Genomic DNA, 16,881 nt, shown 5'->3' with positions numbered 1-16,881 from the left:
GGGGAACGCTCACTTCCGGTCTGCCGTCTTCCAGCCGGGACCAGTCGGGGAACAATCACTTCCGGTCTGGTGTCTTCCTGGTCGGACCCAATGGGGGGTCGGGTGTCTTCCGGTCGGGGAACGCTCACTTCCGGTCTGCCGTCTTCCAGCCGGGACCAGTCGGGGAACAATCACTTCCGGTCTGGTGTCTTCCTGGTCGGACCCAATGGGGGGTCGGGTGTCTTCCGGTCGGGGAAGGGTCACTTCCGGTCTGCCGTCTTCCAGCCGGGACCAGTCGGGGAACGATCACTTCCGGCCGGGTGTCTTCCTTACTTCCGGGTGAGGGAGCGGCAGCGGCCCGGAGCTCGGCCTGCGGCAGGTCAGTACCTCCCTCCCCCCGGGCTCGTCCGCAGCTGCAGCCAAAGCGGCCCGAGGAATAATTAATCGTAATCACGATGCCATTTCTGAAGCGCTCACTGTGTGCCAAGCGCTGGGGTGGGCAAGGATTGCCTTCGGTTACCAGTTGATCCATTCCAAGCGCTTAGTCCAGTGCTCTGCACAGAGTAGGCGCTCAATAAATACTACTGAATGAATGAATGCCTGCAAATCGGGTTGGGTAGCAGTAATCATAATAATGGCATTTGTGCAGCGCTTACTATGTGCCAAGCACTCTGCTGTGCGCTGGTGGAGATAGGCGCTAATAATAATAATGAAGGTAGTTGTTCAAATCATGTTGGTGTTTGTTAAGCGCTTGCTAGGTGCAAGAGCACTGTTCTAAGCGCTGGGGGAGATTCAGGGTCATCAGGTGGTCCCACGTGAGGCTCACAGGCTTCATCCCCATTTTCCAGATGAGGTCACTGAGGCACAGTGAATAATAATAATGTTGGTGTTTGTTAAGCGCTTGCTAGGTGCAAGAGCACTGTTCTAAGCGCTGGGGGAGATTCAGGGTCATCAGGTGGTCCCACGTGAGGCTCACAGGCTTCATCCCCATTTTACAGATGAGGTCACTGAGGCACAGTGAATAATAATAATGTTAGTGTTAAGCGCTTGCTAGGTGCAAGAGCACTGTTCTAAGCTCTGGGGGAGAGACAGGGGCATCAGGTGGTCCCACATGAGGCTCACAGTCTGCAGCCCCATTTTACAGATGAGGTCCCTGAGGCCCAGAGAAGTGAAGTGACTTGCCCAAAGTCACCCAGCTGACAGGCAGCAGAGCCGGGAGTCAAACCCATGACCTCTGACTCCCCAGCCCGGGCTCTTTCCACTGAGCTTCTCTAATGAAAATAATGTTGGTATTTGTTAAGCGCTTACTATGTGCCAAGCACTGCTCTAAGTGCTGGGGGAGGTACAGGGTAACCCGTTTGACCCACTTGAGGCTCGCAGTCTTCATCCCCATTGTACAGATGAGGTAACTGAGGCCCAGAGAGGTGAAGTGATTTGCCCAAAGTCACCCAGCTGACAAGCGGCAGAGCCAGGATTCGAACCCATGACTTCCGACTCCCCAGCCTGGGCTCTTTCCACTGAGCCACGCTGCCTCTCTAATAATAATAATGTTGGTATTTGTTAAGCGCTTACTATGTGCCAAGCACTGCTCTAAGCGCTGGGGGAGGTACAGGGTAACCCGTTTGTCCCCCCTGAGGCTCGCAGTCTTCATCCCCATTTTACAGATGAGGGAACTGAGGCATCGAGAAGTGAAGTGACTTGCCCACAGTCACACAGCTGACAGGTGGCAGAGACAGATTAGAACCCACGACCTTTGACTCCTAAGCCCGAGCTCCTTCCACTGAGCCACGCTGCTTCTCTAATAATGATGTCATTTTGTTTAGCGCTTACTACGTGCAGAGCACTGTTCTAAGCGCTGGGGAGGATACAAGGTGATCAGGTTGTCCCGTTTTGATGTCTGAATGCCCATTTTGCAGAGGAGGTAACTGAGGCCCAGAGAAGTGAAGTGACTTGCCCAAAGTCACACAGCCGACAAGCGGCGGAGGTGGGATTAGAACCCATGACCTCCGACTCCCCAGTCCGGGCTCTCTCCATTGAGCCACACTGCTTCTCCCTCCCCCAAAGTGGGGTTCCCGGTCTCCATCCCCGTTTTACGGATGAGGGAACCAAGGCGCAGAGAAGGGAAGCGACTTGCCCAAGGTCACCCAGCAGGCAAGTGGCGGGGTTGGGATTAGAACCCAGGACCTTCTGACTCCCAGGCTCTGGCCACTCCACCGGGCTGCTTCTCGTGAGAAGGTGCCAAGGCCATCTTTGCCCCTATTTTGTTCCTCCTCCTCCTCCTCCTCCACTTCGATTCACTCCCTCAGTCCTATTTGTTGAGCCCTACTTATGTGCAGAGCACTGTGCTAAGCGCTTGGGAGAGTCCTGCACAAGAAAAAACAGTCATTCCCTGCCCATGACGACTTTGCAGCCTACAGGGACGGGTTTACAGTCTAGGGGGACGAGCAGCGGGACCTAGAGCGTGGGCTTCGGAATCAGAAAGACCTGAGTTCTAATCCCGGCTCCCCCGCTACCTACTGTGTGCCCTGTGTGTCACTTAACTTCTCTGTGCCTCAGTTTCCCCAACTGTGAAATGGGGATTCTCTACCCGTGCTCCGGCCGACTTGGACTGCAGCGTGGCTCAGTGGAAAGAGCCCGGGCTTGGGAGTCAGGGGTCATGGGTTCGAATCCCGGCTCTGCCACTTGTCGGCTGTGTGACTGTGGGCAAGTCACTTCACTTCTCTGTGCCTCAGTTATCTGTAAAATGGGGATGAAGACTGTGAGCCTCCCGTGGGACAACCTGATTACCCTGTATCTCCCCCAGCGCTTAGCACAGTGCTCTGTACATAGTAAGCACTTAAATACCAACATTATTATTACAGTCAAATTGGGTTGGTAACAGTCCTTGTCCCATGTGGAGTTCATAATCTTACAGATTTTACAGATAAATTCACTGAGGCACAGAGAATTTAAGTGGATGGCCTAAGGTCACACAGCAGACATGGGGACAGAGGCAAAATTAGAACCCAGATCCTTCTGATTCCCAGGCCCGGTTTCTATTGACTAGGCCACACTACTTAAGTACCGTATAAAAAATGCTGGTATTAAAAATAATTTTAACTTGGCTATCAAAAATAATCAATAGCTTGAAAATATATATATTAAATTGTTTCAATATGAAAAATAATTTACAGTATAATCTGTGTGCATTTTCAGAAGGATTTCCTTGAAAATCTTTCCACAGGCTGACTTGAACAAAAGCACACCTCAAAAAATGTTTCTTACCATAATAGCGATATAACTTTGTCACTTTACTAGGAAAATATCTAAGAGTTCCAACCGCAAATGTCTACAATACCTCTTATAAGCATCATTGATTCAGTTATTGTTTGGGATCCAGAAGATCTTTAGAATTAGAAACATTTAAGAAAATAAACTTGAAAATGATAGCTCTTTAGTCCCAGAGACCCTATTGTCTTAACATTTAGCCTTAAGGAAAAACCATTTTGGATTTGCTTTTGTAAGAGTATTGGAGAAGATGTAACAAGACTTGAATTGTATTTTCCAAGTGCTTAGTACAGTGCTGTGCACACAGCTTTCAATAAATAATTGAATGATTGAAAGAATGAAGACTTTTAATATGCTCTTTTTCCTCCTTACGTGTTCAGAATCCCAATTTGGCGTTCTGACTGCTGGAAAGTGAGGAGCCTTTGCATTTTAAAACTGTCCCTTTTCAGTAAAATATGCATTTACACCCAGTAAATATAGTAGAATACCCATTTAATTGTTTTGACAACTAAGTAATATTCTATTGTAATTGGAATCAGAAACAATGCCATCTGTGCAACTGTTATTTCTCCTCTACGGAATCGTTCTTAAACTATGTCGCTAATCATAGCTGTTAACCAAGCCAAGTTTTTATGTAGCCGAACCACCAGGACGGAAATCAGTCATGCTGCTTCCTTATTTACTTCAAGTGAGATTAGAAACAGAAAGAAAAGTCGTCTTTTTATTTTCATCCCGAAGTCGGCAGAAGCAGCAAACAACTGGGGTGAAAACTGAGTGACAGCTGGAGATTACAGTTCTTTTCCAGCAGTTGAGTCAATATTCAAAATCTCTCAAGGGTAAAATAACCTACATTCTCCTAGCAGTAGAGAAAATTTTGATTATCACTGGTCGCCCTCTTACATAATGCCATACCTGAGAAAACACAGTTAAATCATTTTGCTTTCGTTCACATAAAGACCCCAGATTATCGCAAACTCTACGGAACGGGCAACCTGCATCTTAACTAAGGTTAGCACAGCTACTGCTTGCCAATAAAATAGCTGTGACTTCCCTTTTAACTCTGTTGTAATAATTGTCTTTTGACGTTGAAATGTTCCCACAACTAACCGCCGTGAATTGAACAATAATAATAATGTTGGTATTTGTTAAGCGCTCACTATGTGCCGAGCACTGTCCTAAGCGCTGGGGGAGATACAGGGTCATCAGGTTGTCCCACGTGGGGCTCACAGTCTTCATCCCCATTTTACAGATGAGGGAACTGAGGCACAGAGAAGTGAAGTGACTTGCCCAAGGTCACACAGCTGGCAAGTGGCAGAGCCGGGACTCGAACCCATGACCTCCGACTCGCACGCCCGGGCTCTTTCCGCTGAGCCACGCTGCTTCCCAATTGAAGTAATGTGTTGACTCCAATTAGTCGATAGCTTTCAGAAATCAGAGTCATTTCCGGCCAATTTTTAGTCTTCTGGAAAATTACTTATATCGATTGTCTCCCCCTCTAGACTGTCAACTCATTGTGGACAGGTAATGTGTCTATTTATTCTTGTGTTGTACTCTCCCAAGTGCTTAGTACAGTGCTCTGCATGCAGTAAGCACTCAATAAATACGATTGAATGATTGAATAACATGTTGAGCAAACCTTGAGAATGGAACAATACTCAGTCTCTGGAGGCGGTTTTCCTGGGATGGGGGTTGGGACCCTTTCGGGTTCCAGGAAAATCCTAGCTCCGCCACTTGTCAGCTGTGTGACTTTGGGTAAGTCACTTAACTTCTCTATGCCTCAGTTACCTCATCTGAAAAATGGGGATTAAGGCTGTGAACCCCACGTGGGACAACCTGATCACCTTGTATCCTCTTCAGCGCTTAGAACAGTGCTTTGCACATAGTAAGTGCTTAACAAATGTCAACATTATTATTATCATTATTATTTCGGAGTTCTGCATAGATCATGGAGATGTAGGCGCAAAATTGACATCAGGACTGCTATTTGGAGTTGTAGGTGACCACTCGATTATTCAGCGTAACTTCTTCCCTCCTCAGGGGATCATAATTGTTCTCATTTCATGGTCTTTTGTCAGTTCCCCTGCCTCCCCTTTCTCTCCTCACTTCCACTTCCTTTACCCTTCAAGTACCCATCCTCAGAGCCTGCTCCTTACCAAAAGAAGGAAAAAAAGGAAGGTGTTCTTATATTGCCCATTGAACGTATATGGAAACCGTGCTTCTTCATTGACGGGGTGGAAGTTTGGGTTAGAGTACACTACACTCCTCTAGTGCGAACCTCCTCACTCTACCTCCGACGCATCTATCTCGCCACCAGACTCTCGCTCTCATCTTGACTCTGGCCTGGAACGCCCTCCCTCCTCATATCTGATCGACGACTCTCCCCCGCTTCAAAGCCTTATCGAAGTCACATTTCCTCCAAGAGGTTTTCCCTAACTAGGCCCTCCTTTCCTCTTCTCCCACTCCCTTCTGCGTCGCCCTGACTTGCTCCCTTTATTCATTCCCCCCGCAACCCCACAGCTTATCTGTAATTTATTTATATCAATGTCTGTCTCCCCCTCTAGACGATAAGCTCGTCGTGAGCGGGCAATGTGTTTATTGTTATATCATACTCTCCCAAGCACTTAGTATAGAGCTCTACGCACAGTAAGCACACAAGAAATACGATTGAGTGACAAAATGAAAGTAGGGGTTGTGTAGCAGGCTGAAGGGAGCCCTGAAGTTGAGCGGTGCTTCTCAGATGTTTTCAGCATTCAAGGGATGACCCTTTAAGAATTGAAGATGTCTTTTTCCCAGCGCTTAGCACAGTGTTTTGCATCCATTGGATGCTTAATAAATATGGCTACTCTGATTATGTGACTGGAGGGGAAGCTTGTGTAGTTATCGTTGTGTTGTGCTCTCCCAAGCGCTTAGTACGGTGCTTTGCACACAGTAAGCATTTAATAAATGCGATGGAATGAATGAATTGCCCATCAGATACCGTAGAGCTCCTCATATTAACTGGAATGGAGAATTCGATTTGCAGAACCATTCGTTTTCCCAGATATTTTTCTATCAGGTTCTTGCCTCTTCCGTAACCCCGAAGTTGGCCCGTATAGTACTTATCTTCTGCGTAAAGTATAGCAGTCATGGAAGAGTTTCACAGGCTTTAAATGCGTAATTTGGAGATTATGGAATTTCACCCTCCTGCTTCTTTGTTATGTAGCCACCTCTTTTGTTTAATGGTTTCTTGAAAAATTTATATGTAAGCTACCCCCTCCTACACTGAAAGATAAAATCAATCATCAGTTTCACCATCTGTTTTACATAAATATTCTATCCCTAAATACTAGGAATTTTTAGCATTGCCAACACTCAGTAATGCCATCAACATTTTATGAAAGTGAAATGCTGTGAAGAAGTTAGGATGTCAGACCTAGAGGAATTTAATGGAAAAATGCAATGATCCATGTGTCGCTTTTTTTATAATGATACATCCACACTGCAAATATGAAGAATTTGTACTCTTACTGCAAAGAATTCTTTCAGCATTTTAGGAGAGAGTAATCGTGAGGACTTGTACTGTAAAATATTTTAGAACTTTTGTAACAGTGGGAGCTACATGCTTTCTTTGAGAAACTTAATCTTTTTAAAAGAGTGACGCAACTCTAAGCATCTTGTCCTAAATTGAAAATTAATTTGGCCATAAAACATGAAGTATATAAGGCTGGGAATTTACAAGTCACATAGGTTTTGTTCAACAAAAAAGAAAATCAACACTTGATTTTTAGAAAGTTACTCTCCCCACCTTCAAAGCCTTTTTGAAGGCACATATCATCCTCCATTAGGCCTTCCCTCACAGCCCTCATTTCTTCTTCTCCTACTCTCTTTGGAGTCACCCTGAGCAGCGTGGCTCAGTGGAAAGAGCACGGGCTTTGGAGTCATCGGTCATGGGTTCGAATCCCCGCTCGGCCACTTGTCAGCTGTGTGACTTTGGGCAAGTCACTTAACTTCTCGGTGCCTCAGTTACCTCATCTGTAAAATGGGGATTGAGACTGTGAGCCCCACGTGGGACAATCTGATTCCCCTGTGTCTACCCCAGCGCTTAGAACAGTGCTCGGCACATAGTAAGCGCTTAACAAATACCAACATTATTATTATTATTGCTCCCTTTATTCGCCACTCCACCCCCCAGACCCACAGCACTTACGTACATATCTGTAAATTGTTTATGTATATTAATGTCTATCTCCTCCTCTAGACTGAGAAGTAACGTGGCTCAGTGGAAAGAGCTCGGGCTTGGGAGTTAGAGGTCTTGGGTTCTAATCCCGGCTCTGCCGCTCACCAGCTGGGTGACTTTGGGCAAGTAACTTAACTTCTCTGTGCCTCAGTTCCCTCATCTGTAAAATGGGGATTAAAATTGTGAGCCCCACATGGGACAACCTGGTCACCTTGTATCCCCCCCAGCACTTAAAACAGTGCTTTGCACATAGTAAGCGCTTAACAAATACCACCATTATTATTAGACCGTAAGTTCATTGTGGACAGGGAATATGTCTGTTACATTGTTGTATTGTACTCTCCCAAGCGCTTAGTACAGTGGTCTGCGCACAGTAAGCGCTCCATAAAGGCAAGTGACTGACAGTAAGCACTCCATAAATATAATTGATTGATAGTTACATCCCTGTTTAATCATAGAGCATTAGAGAAGGAGCCTGGCCTAACATAAAGAGCACAGACCTGGGAGTCAGAGGACCTGTGTTCCAATCTTGACTCTGCCACTTCTCTAAAATATGACCTGGGCAAGTTGCTTAACTTTTCTGTGCCTCAGTTCCCTCATCTGCAAAATTGGGATTCAATACCATATCCCTTAGATTATGGGCCCCATGTAGGACGGAGAGTGTATCGCACCTGCTTGTCTTGTGCCTATCTCAGTGCTTACCGCAATGCTTGATACATAATAATCTTTTAACAAATACCAGAATTTTTAATAATAATAATGTTGGTATTTGTTAAGCGCTTACTATGTGCCAAGCACTGTTCTAAGCGCTGGGGTAGACACAGGGTCATCAGGTTGTCCCACGTAGGGCTCACAGTCTTAGTCCCCATTTTACAAATGAGGTAACTGAGGCACCGAGAAGTGAAGTGACTTGCCCAAAGTCACACAGCTGACAAGTGGCCGAGCGGGGATTCGAACCCATGACCTCTGACTCCAAAGCCCGTGCTCTTTCCACAGAGCCAAACTGCTTCTCTCAGTATTGTTATTGCAGGCTGACAAAAGCAGTAAACCTTAAAATGTTGGCTGATAACTTTCCCTTTCTTTTGATTTTCTTCTTTACCCACTTAAACACTTTATTTTCATCCTACCCTCAGCATATATGTGCATGTCCTTTTTCCCTAACATTCTCTGTTTCTGAAATCTGTTTTAATGTTTTTCTCCCTCTCTGGACTGCAAGCTCCTTGTGGGGAGGGATTGTGTCTACCGACTCTAATGTATTGTACTTTCCCAAGTGCTTAGTACAGGGCTGTGTACACAGTATGCTCTCAATAAGTACCATTGATTAATTGATTCTGCTGTAGTAAGATTTCAGTTACCATCTTAATCTATTTTACTCCACCACAGTGTTTATAAGTATCTCCCAAGTGCTTAGTACAGTGCTTGACACACAGTAAGCACTCAATAAATATGATCGAATGAATGAATATGTACAACCAGGATTTTATTTAATGAATATGAGAAAAGTTGAAAAAAATCTCTATTTAATATCTTTATGTAAAGGGGATTTGTAGCATTTGAAAACGAAAGTCCCTTAATCTCGAATGCACATTACAGTATTTACTCCCCTCAAAAATATATGTGCATTCAAATTACTCAACTTTTGCTCTGAATTGCCATAATTGTGAAATACAGTACAATTTACATTTGGTATCCAGAGAACAGATGGTAAAAGTAGAGCTTGAAATAAAAGATTCATTAAGCTAAATTTTTTAGCTTGCCCTTGGCCCTCCATCACAAGGTTTTTGTCACAATCGAATACCCTGGAAGTAATAAGGACTCCAGGGGACATTTATTGCATCTGAAATATTCACTATTACAAAGTTTCATGATGCTTTGAAAGTCTTTCCCTACACCAAACCAACTCCTTCATGGATTCTAAAATTTGTATTAGAGTCTGGTTTTTCTATAATGCAATTTACATGTCACCTCGCAGGGTCTCATCCGGAGAGTTTCCAGTACTCTACTAGTCTCGACTACGGGAGGGAGAGTCAAGCAGGGGCCTAGCCATTGGGCAGTGGCTAGAGAGTGGAAGGCAATCTGCTATAAGTCAAAACTCACCTGTTCTGGGCAGCAGCGACATGGGAGAGAGTTGAGAACGGGCACTCAGGTTTACTGTGTGGAAGGAGGCAATGGTAAACCGCTTCCATATTTTTACCAAGAAAACTCTATGGATACACTACCAGAGCGATGGAGTTGGGGCGTTCTGGGAGAGATGTGTCCATGACATCACTATGGATCAGACGTGACTCAGCAGCATAAAAAATAACAACAATTTACATGTACCAATCACATTTAGTCCATTTTCTTAACGCCCTAATAAAATGTTTGTTTTGCTTCTGGATTTTGAAAAGCCCGACTGGAAAAGACAAGATGTGACAGGAATGACTTTTCAGTGATAATATTTGTAGAGTTTTTTCCACTTGCACTGAGATCTTGCTTTCTGTCTCTTCCCCTCCTACTTCCAGTATCTAATGTGTCTACCACTACACCTTTAAATGTTTTCACTAGATCACTTTCTAGTTAAAAAAAAATAAGGTTCTTAGGTTCTGAAGCTGTGGACTGTTAAACTTATATTAATTTAATCTTTCTCTTTTTTAGATCAGTTGCTGATTTTCGCTATTGATTTTGAAGATTTGAAAAAGCGAACTTGGCCAGATATTCTTCTGGAAAACTAATGCCATTCAATAAATCTACAACTGTGAACTCATTGTACATTCTGTGGTTTTTCAGTCAGCTTTCAAGATTTGCCACAAATTAAATGAAAGAAGAATTCCACCCAGCTTTCCCCAGTTTCCCATGAAGCCAACCTATTGCTTTTTCACTTTGATAGTGAATGCTGTTTTCTCAGTTGCTTTTGCCGTGGAAAATGAAGTCCATAACAGGACAGATGCCCTGGAGACACCGTACCATTCTCCCAACAGATCATTGTTTGTGGGCCTTGAGGTCTCAGCAAGTTCTCAGTCCAGTGACGTTATCATAGCCAAAGAAGGTACTTGTGCTGTCATGGAATGTCTTCTCACGGTCAACCAATATAAAGACATTCAGTGGTACAATTCAAAAGGGCAGCATCTCGATCAGGAAGGACATGGTAAGTTCTTCTAGAGCCGGTGGAATTGTCTTAATTGATATTTTTCCTCCCATTTCTTAGGGGGAATTAAACTGATTGAAAGTTTGTGCCGGGACCTGCCAGGGAAATGTAAAAACTAGGAATGGTGATTATTTAGCCAGGAAAAAAAAGACTGATTTAGGAAGAAATGTAAAGAATAAATTGCCTCCATCTCTGGAGGTTAGATCAAAAGAAAATGCAGTAGGAAGAATTTACATTAGCCACAACAAAATGCTATCATGGTAAGGGTATTGAGCAACAAAATATTACTCTGGGGATTGAGGAATCTGAGTCCAGGGATTCTCTAAGAAAGAGACATTCCAACACTTGGGAGCAGAGGCAAGGGTCAACACTTCTCTGTTAATTCATCTCTTCTTTGTGAAGGCACAGTTCTTGTATACCAACTCTGTTGAATCATACTCTCCTAAGAGCTTAGTACAGTGCTCTGCACTAAGTAAGCATTTAGTAAATAAGATTGATTGCTGAGATTAAAAAAATACTGTACATCACCCAGGCCTAACTCCTGGGACAACACACCTCTCTCTCACCCCTCCCTGCATCCCCTTCTCTACAAACCCCAGGAACTGGGGGAGAGTACAGTGTTTCGTACACAGTAAGGGCTAAGTAAATGCTATCAATGATGCTAATGAATACCTGTTGATTTTCAGCTTTGGCACCAGCTGTACCGCTGGTCCCAGTGCACCATTTATCTACATACCATTTCCCTGCCTCTCAATTTTTAATCTCCTCAGGAGATGGGAAATATCTATTATCTCCATATTAGGGCCTCTGAGGCTGCAGTGCCTCACCTGGCCCTCTACTAAGCAGCTTCCAGAGAGCAGCAGACACAGTTCGACAAGTGGATGTCCGGGGAAAGGAAGAAGAGTGGACACAATTTTCAAGAGGACAATTTTAGAACTGATATGGGCAAAGACTTGGATAAACTGAGGCCACAGAAAGTGGCTGGAGCTGGGGCAGGTTTTGGAGACCCCCTCCAGGAATGGCTGGTGGGCATTGCTGTCTGTGGGCACCTTTGGGTGATCCTGTTTTAGGGAAGCTTTACCTGGAAGATGAAAGTAAGATAACACCAGAGGTTTCAAGTTCTCTCTGATTTAACATTCTCTCAGAAACTCCAAAGTAAATATTTCCTCCTGCAATTTTGTCTCTTCTATGTTTTTAAAGTCACACAACTTATTTATAATGGAAATACTGGATTCGATTATGTGCTAACTCGAGCACTGGAAACCACAAAGGCAGTTAGTCTAGGCAGTCTCTTCTGCTCGTTCTAACACTGTCTACATGGAGAAAGTAAAGTGACATGAGATGTAATCGCCCCAGGAGTGTGATCAGTGTAAAGTATACCGCTTGCTTGGATGATCTAGAGGGTCCCCCTGAAGTAATTTTAATCAGGATTATTTTATTTTCCCGAATTATTTAGATTATAGCCTCAGCTCTCTTCCCCTTCCTCAGCCACAGGATATCCCACATTTATCAAATATTGCTATTTTTTTTCCTCAGCTTTCATTGGAAACACTATCATCTACCTAAATATATTTAATAATGGCAGTAGAGTTTTTCTAACCTATTTTTGGCAACCCAAGCGAAGAACTATTCATTTATCCATTTGGCATGAGGTTCCAAAATCTTGAGTTTTTATTAGGAACTGTGACAGAAGTATAGACTTAATTCTGACAGCTTTAATTATAACATTACTAATATAGGCATTAATTGAAAATTGAGTGTCCATAGTCCTTCCCCTAAAGAAGTCAAAATTGAATGAAAAAAATTTTCTTAAATGATATTCACAGTGTAGCAACTGACAACTGCTCATCTATTCACTACATAAAACTGGTGTTATTTTAGTGAGTTTGGTTTACAAGTAGAATCAAGGCACAGTTCTTAGAATAAAAGGATGTAAAGAGAGTTAAAAATTGCTTTGTGAAAGTTAGACATCCACATTAAAAATAACTTAGAATAGGAATGTGGTATGATAGGGTTATTCATAGAAACAATTGGCTGGTTTTCCATATTAGCACTTGTAGACATGATAGAACAGTCAACAAGTGTTTTTTATAGATAAAAATTGATAAGGAGACAGGGTTTGAGAGCTGAAGCTAAAACCCTTTGATCCTAGAGGGTCCTTTGTTCTAATCCCTGTTTAAACCACTTCTTCACACTAACGTTTGGACAGATTATTTGTTTGGGCTTCAATCAAATCAAAACCTCTTTAGAAAAACAAGTTAAGTCCCCATAGTGTGCTTTCCTCAACTTATTAAATAGACAAAGCAAATACCCACACAACTTTAGAGAGATTTTTTTTCAATATAAGGATGCTTTGTTTCAGTGTGATAAAAATAATGTATTTTATGACATCAGTAATTTAAAAGTTTGTAATCACTGAGCAACAGATAGTCACTTTTTATTTAAATTCTTTCTTGCCTGCAGCCTGATTTCTTCTAGACCTCGGCTGATACCTCTCAGGTCTTGCACCCGTTATTGCATGCTAATTTTGTGGCTTCAGCCAGGGAGATAGGATGAAATGTAAGCTTTTCGGGCTGTAGATACATGGAATGTCGTGTTAAAGAAATAAGTATATTTGGTGATCTGGGACTTTCATTGATTGTGCTTTCCTTTGATTCCCATGGGATTATTAGGAGGAAAATGGCTGATCTCCAATAACACCCTGAACATCACCGGCATTACCTTTGATGACCGTGGGCTTTACACATGTTTAGTCACTACTCCGACTCACGCCTCTTACTCTGTCACCCTCCGAGTGATCTTCACCTCAGGAGACATGAGCATCTACTATATGATTGTTTGCTTGATTGCCTTCACCATCACCCTCATCTTGAATATTACCCGACTGTGCATGATGAGCAGTCACCTCCGCAAAACAGAGAAGGCCATCAACGAGTTCTTCAGGACAGAAGGTGCCGAGAAGCTCCAGAAGGCCTTTGAGATCGCCAAACGCATTCCCATCATCACATCAGCCAAAACCCTAGAGTTGGCCAAAGTAACCCAATTCAAGACGATGGAGTTTGCCCGGTACATCGAGGAGCTGGCAAGAAGCGTTCCTCTCCCACCCCTCATCCTCAACTGCAGGGCATTTGTGGAAGAGATGTTTGAGGCGGTGCGCGTGGATGATCCTGACCAGTTGGGAGAGAGGATTAAAGAAAGACCCGCCCTCGGGGCCCAGAACGGTATCTATGTCATCAATCCAGAGATTGGGCGAAGTAATTCACCCGGAGGAGATTCAGATGATGGTTCCCTGAACGAGCATGGCCAAGAGATAGCCGTTCAGGTCTCGGTCCACCTTCAGTCAGAAACTCAGAACATCGACACAGATTCCCAGGATAGCTGCCTCCTCAGTCCTTCCGAAGACGTTGCATCTGCTGAACTCAGTTCAGTCCGCAGAGATGGGGCAAATGAAATTTGTGTCTGATCCATTCTGTCTCTAGGTAAAGTTTTCTTAGATAATTCAACGGTCTTTAGCAGAAAATAAAATTTGTGGAGCAAAAACACTGATTTTTTTTTTTTGGCCCTTAGTGGAAGATCAGGACATAAATTGCTCGAACTACCAGGGTGAGGGGCAGTTTTTTCTTATTTTAATTATCTTAGTTTTGTTCAAGTTGTAAGCATCAACTTTATCCAGTCGAAATCTTGAACACATTCCGATAAAGTATCAAACCTCAAACAGTGGATCTTTTGGTCCTTGAAGGGAAGGGGCATAAATGGCATAAATTAAGACTTTGTCCTGTCCTGGGATTTAGCCCCCACCCCCACCCCCCCCACCCCCGGCCCACACCCGTTATCTTGTAGCCCAGAGGTGTGGGGGCCTTTTTTCAGCCATTTTGTCATGTGGATAGCTCAACTATGTGCAGGGCTTTCTGAGACTCTTCTGTATTTTTGGTCTTTATATTCTTCTAAAAACATAATGGGCCTAGTTCTCTATAAAAGAATTTCTTCATATAAGAAAACTCCCCACTCTGGGATGTGGTAAAGGCCTTTAGTTCTCATCTGTACCATTTAGTTCACTGAAGTAATAATTTATTAAATGGTACCCGTAAATTGATAATTTTTTCCTAGGGAATGGTTTTTACACTATCTCTAGAATAAGAAGCAACAGTGTTACATTATTAAGTATCAAATCAGATTGTTGATCAGATAAATTACCTGGGCTTCTATTGTTTTCAAGTTTGGCAAAACACACTGCTATAAACCATGCTCTCTCAAAATGGCTGTGGTGTGTCTTTGATGTATGTGATCTCTTAACAGTTTTAACTCCACAGGAAACCTCCAGCTTTCTGTAATTTAAATGTGGTGCTGAAGTCAGTGCCTGCTTACTCTATTTTTGACTTTGGGAGAGAGTAAGTCAGGGCTGCATGGGGTCTGGGGAGGGGGTTATGGGGGAGGCGGCAGGGCAGCCTTTGGAAAATCCAAGTGTTTGTTCAGTGTGCTTGGCAGAAGAGTGGGAAGGGTTAAATGAAAAGAGATAATGGCAATCATTATTTTTGTGGGTGAAAATAGTATACAAATCTGACTCAGAGTTGTCTCAAAAGGAAGAAAAAGCATGATTTTTGTAATTTGGTGTTGATGGCTGAATCGTTTGAAAGAATGGTTCAAACAGCATTTCGTCTCCAGTTGACATCTTGGTAAATCCCGTAGACATTATGAAGATTACTTTCTTTCGGTACCGGTAGTATAGTGCCGTACAACTATAGCAACTTGGCAGCAGGCACACTTTTTAGGACTTCACAATCCTGTTGTTTGACTTCTTATTGAGACGTAACCTGAAGTAGTAAATCCTATTATGTTCAAAAGAAGACTTCAACGAGATTTAATATAAAGGTTCAGATGGTGGGGGGGAGGAATGCGAAGGATTACCAGATAAAGTTTGATGGATTCTTATGTCCTGGATTATCTGTATTAACATGTCCATCTTCAGTGGTACAATTGAATTGGGCCATGCCTGTGTCTGATGGCATTAAAGGTAAAATAGGTGGGATCAGTGAGAGGCAGTCACTCTGGCTTGGTTCTGAGGAAACCTGAACCAAACAAAAGCTAGGGAAAAATAGCCAAAGGTGGCTTTTGGTTTACAGGGCCATGAGGAAAGTTTTAAAAATTCCAAGATTCTAGAACACCTTTGCTGCTTTGGGGACACTTCCTTTTAGAAGAGAAAGATTTCTGGGCTCCAACATCCCCACCCTCTCACCTCTCCAGAAATTGGCTTTAGTCAAGAAAAACTGGGATTTTATCATTTCAGAATTCACAGTTTGATAACATTACCTGAAATTGTTTTAACGTAAGCATTTTAACAGTTAGGGAAGTGTTTAAATAGGGAAGGGCAGAAGGTTAATGTAGCCCATGGGAATTTGAAGTTTTACTTTTAATATTGAGGTTTTTTAAGGGTTTTTTTTCTATATTGTACAGTCAAATATGTTAAAATGAAATAGTCCATACTAAAGTATATACTGGACAGCTAGATGTTGAGGAGTATAAGGATGACAGTATTTTGAAGCACAGGAGATTGATTTATTAATAAGTGGTTGAGTGGTGATGCTGTTAGTAACCTATAGAAACAGATAACCATTTAGCTAGAATTAGTCCATAGGACTGTTTTCAGGAAGAAATTCTTCTCATTAATATTCTTAGTATCTATGTAAATATTGTTTCACATTAGCCCTACTTGAACTTTTGGAACATTTCTAATCTCCTAAAGTTAAACTACAGTTTTCAGACAATCACTCTGCTCGTCTTTATACCCTTGTCTGATTTTTTTTTTATTGACTATAAAATGCTACATGTTACCAACATCATATCTTTCAAAGTATTTGTCATGGTTTTTGTATATTCTGTATTGCATTTTGACTTTTCTGACTGGAAGACTGCACATATGAAATGACCTGGTAGATTTTCAGAATAAATTCTCAGAAAAAATATCTTTGTCAGCTTTTCTCATTGAAATCAAGTAAATAGCAGTTCACCTATCTGTAAAGATGAATAGACTGGCACCTTTTTTAATCAATGGCAATAGGGAGCCTAGGAAACTGCAGATTATCTCAAGACATCTGTTGAACCACCATAATAACATCTTTTGTTAAATTTTGATGTTTTGAAGTGAGGCCTAGTAACATCCCTGTCTAATTCTTAGCCAACAAAAGCATAGAGCATATTTGACCTAAAATGATTGCAAGAAGGTTCCTGTTCTACTTCAATAATCATAATGATTATTATTGTTATTTTTATTATTATGGCTATGTATCAAACACTG

The 16,881-nt window shown here is 42.7% G+C and overlaps 1 protein-coding gene across 1 annotated transcript; it reads left to right on the top strand.

The window, feature by feature from the left end:
- Positions 1-287: 287 nt before the first annotated feature.
- MFAP3 (microfibril associated protein 3) lies at positions 288-16,547 on the top strand. The gene is made up of 3 exons (XM_029051539.2): positions 288-358; positions 10,100-10,589; positions 13,262-16,547. The coding sequence occupies exons 2-3, from the start codon at positions 10,298-10,300 to the stop codon at positions 14,050-14,052; spliced, it is 1,083 nt and encodes a 360-aa protein (XP_028907372.1). The 5' UTR covers positions 288-358; positions 10,100-10,297; the 3' UTR covers positions 14,053-16,547.
- Positions 16,548-16,881: the final 334 nt, after the last annotated feature.

Source organism: Ornithorhynchus anatinus, chromosome X1 (genome assembly GCF_004115215.2).
Source record: "Ornithorhynchus anatinus isolate Pmale09 chromosome X1, mOrnAna1.pri.v4, whole genome shotgun sequence".
Taxonomy (NCBI): domain Eukaryota; kingdom Metazoa; phylum Chordata; class Mammalia; order Monotremata; family Ornithorhynchidae; genus Ornithorhynchus; species Ornithorhynchus anatinus.
Note: the sequence above shows the minus strand (reverse complement) of the source record. Positions and strands in the feature narration are given on the sequence as shown.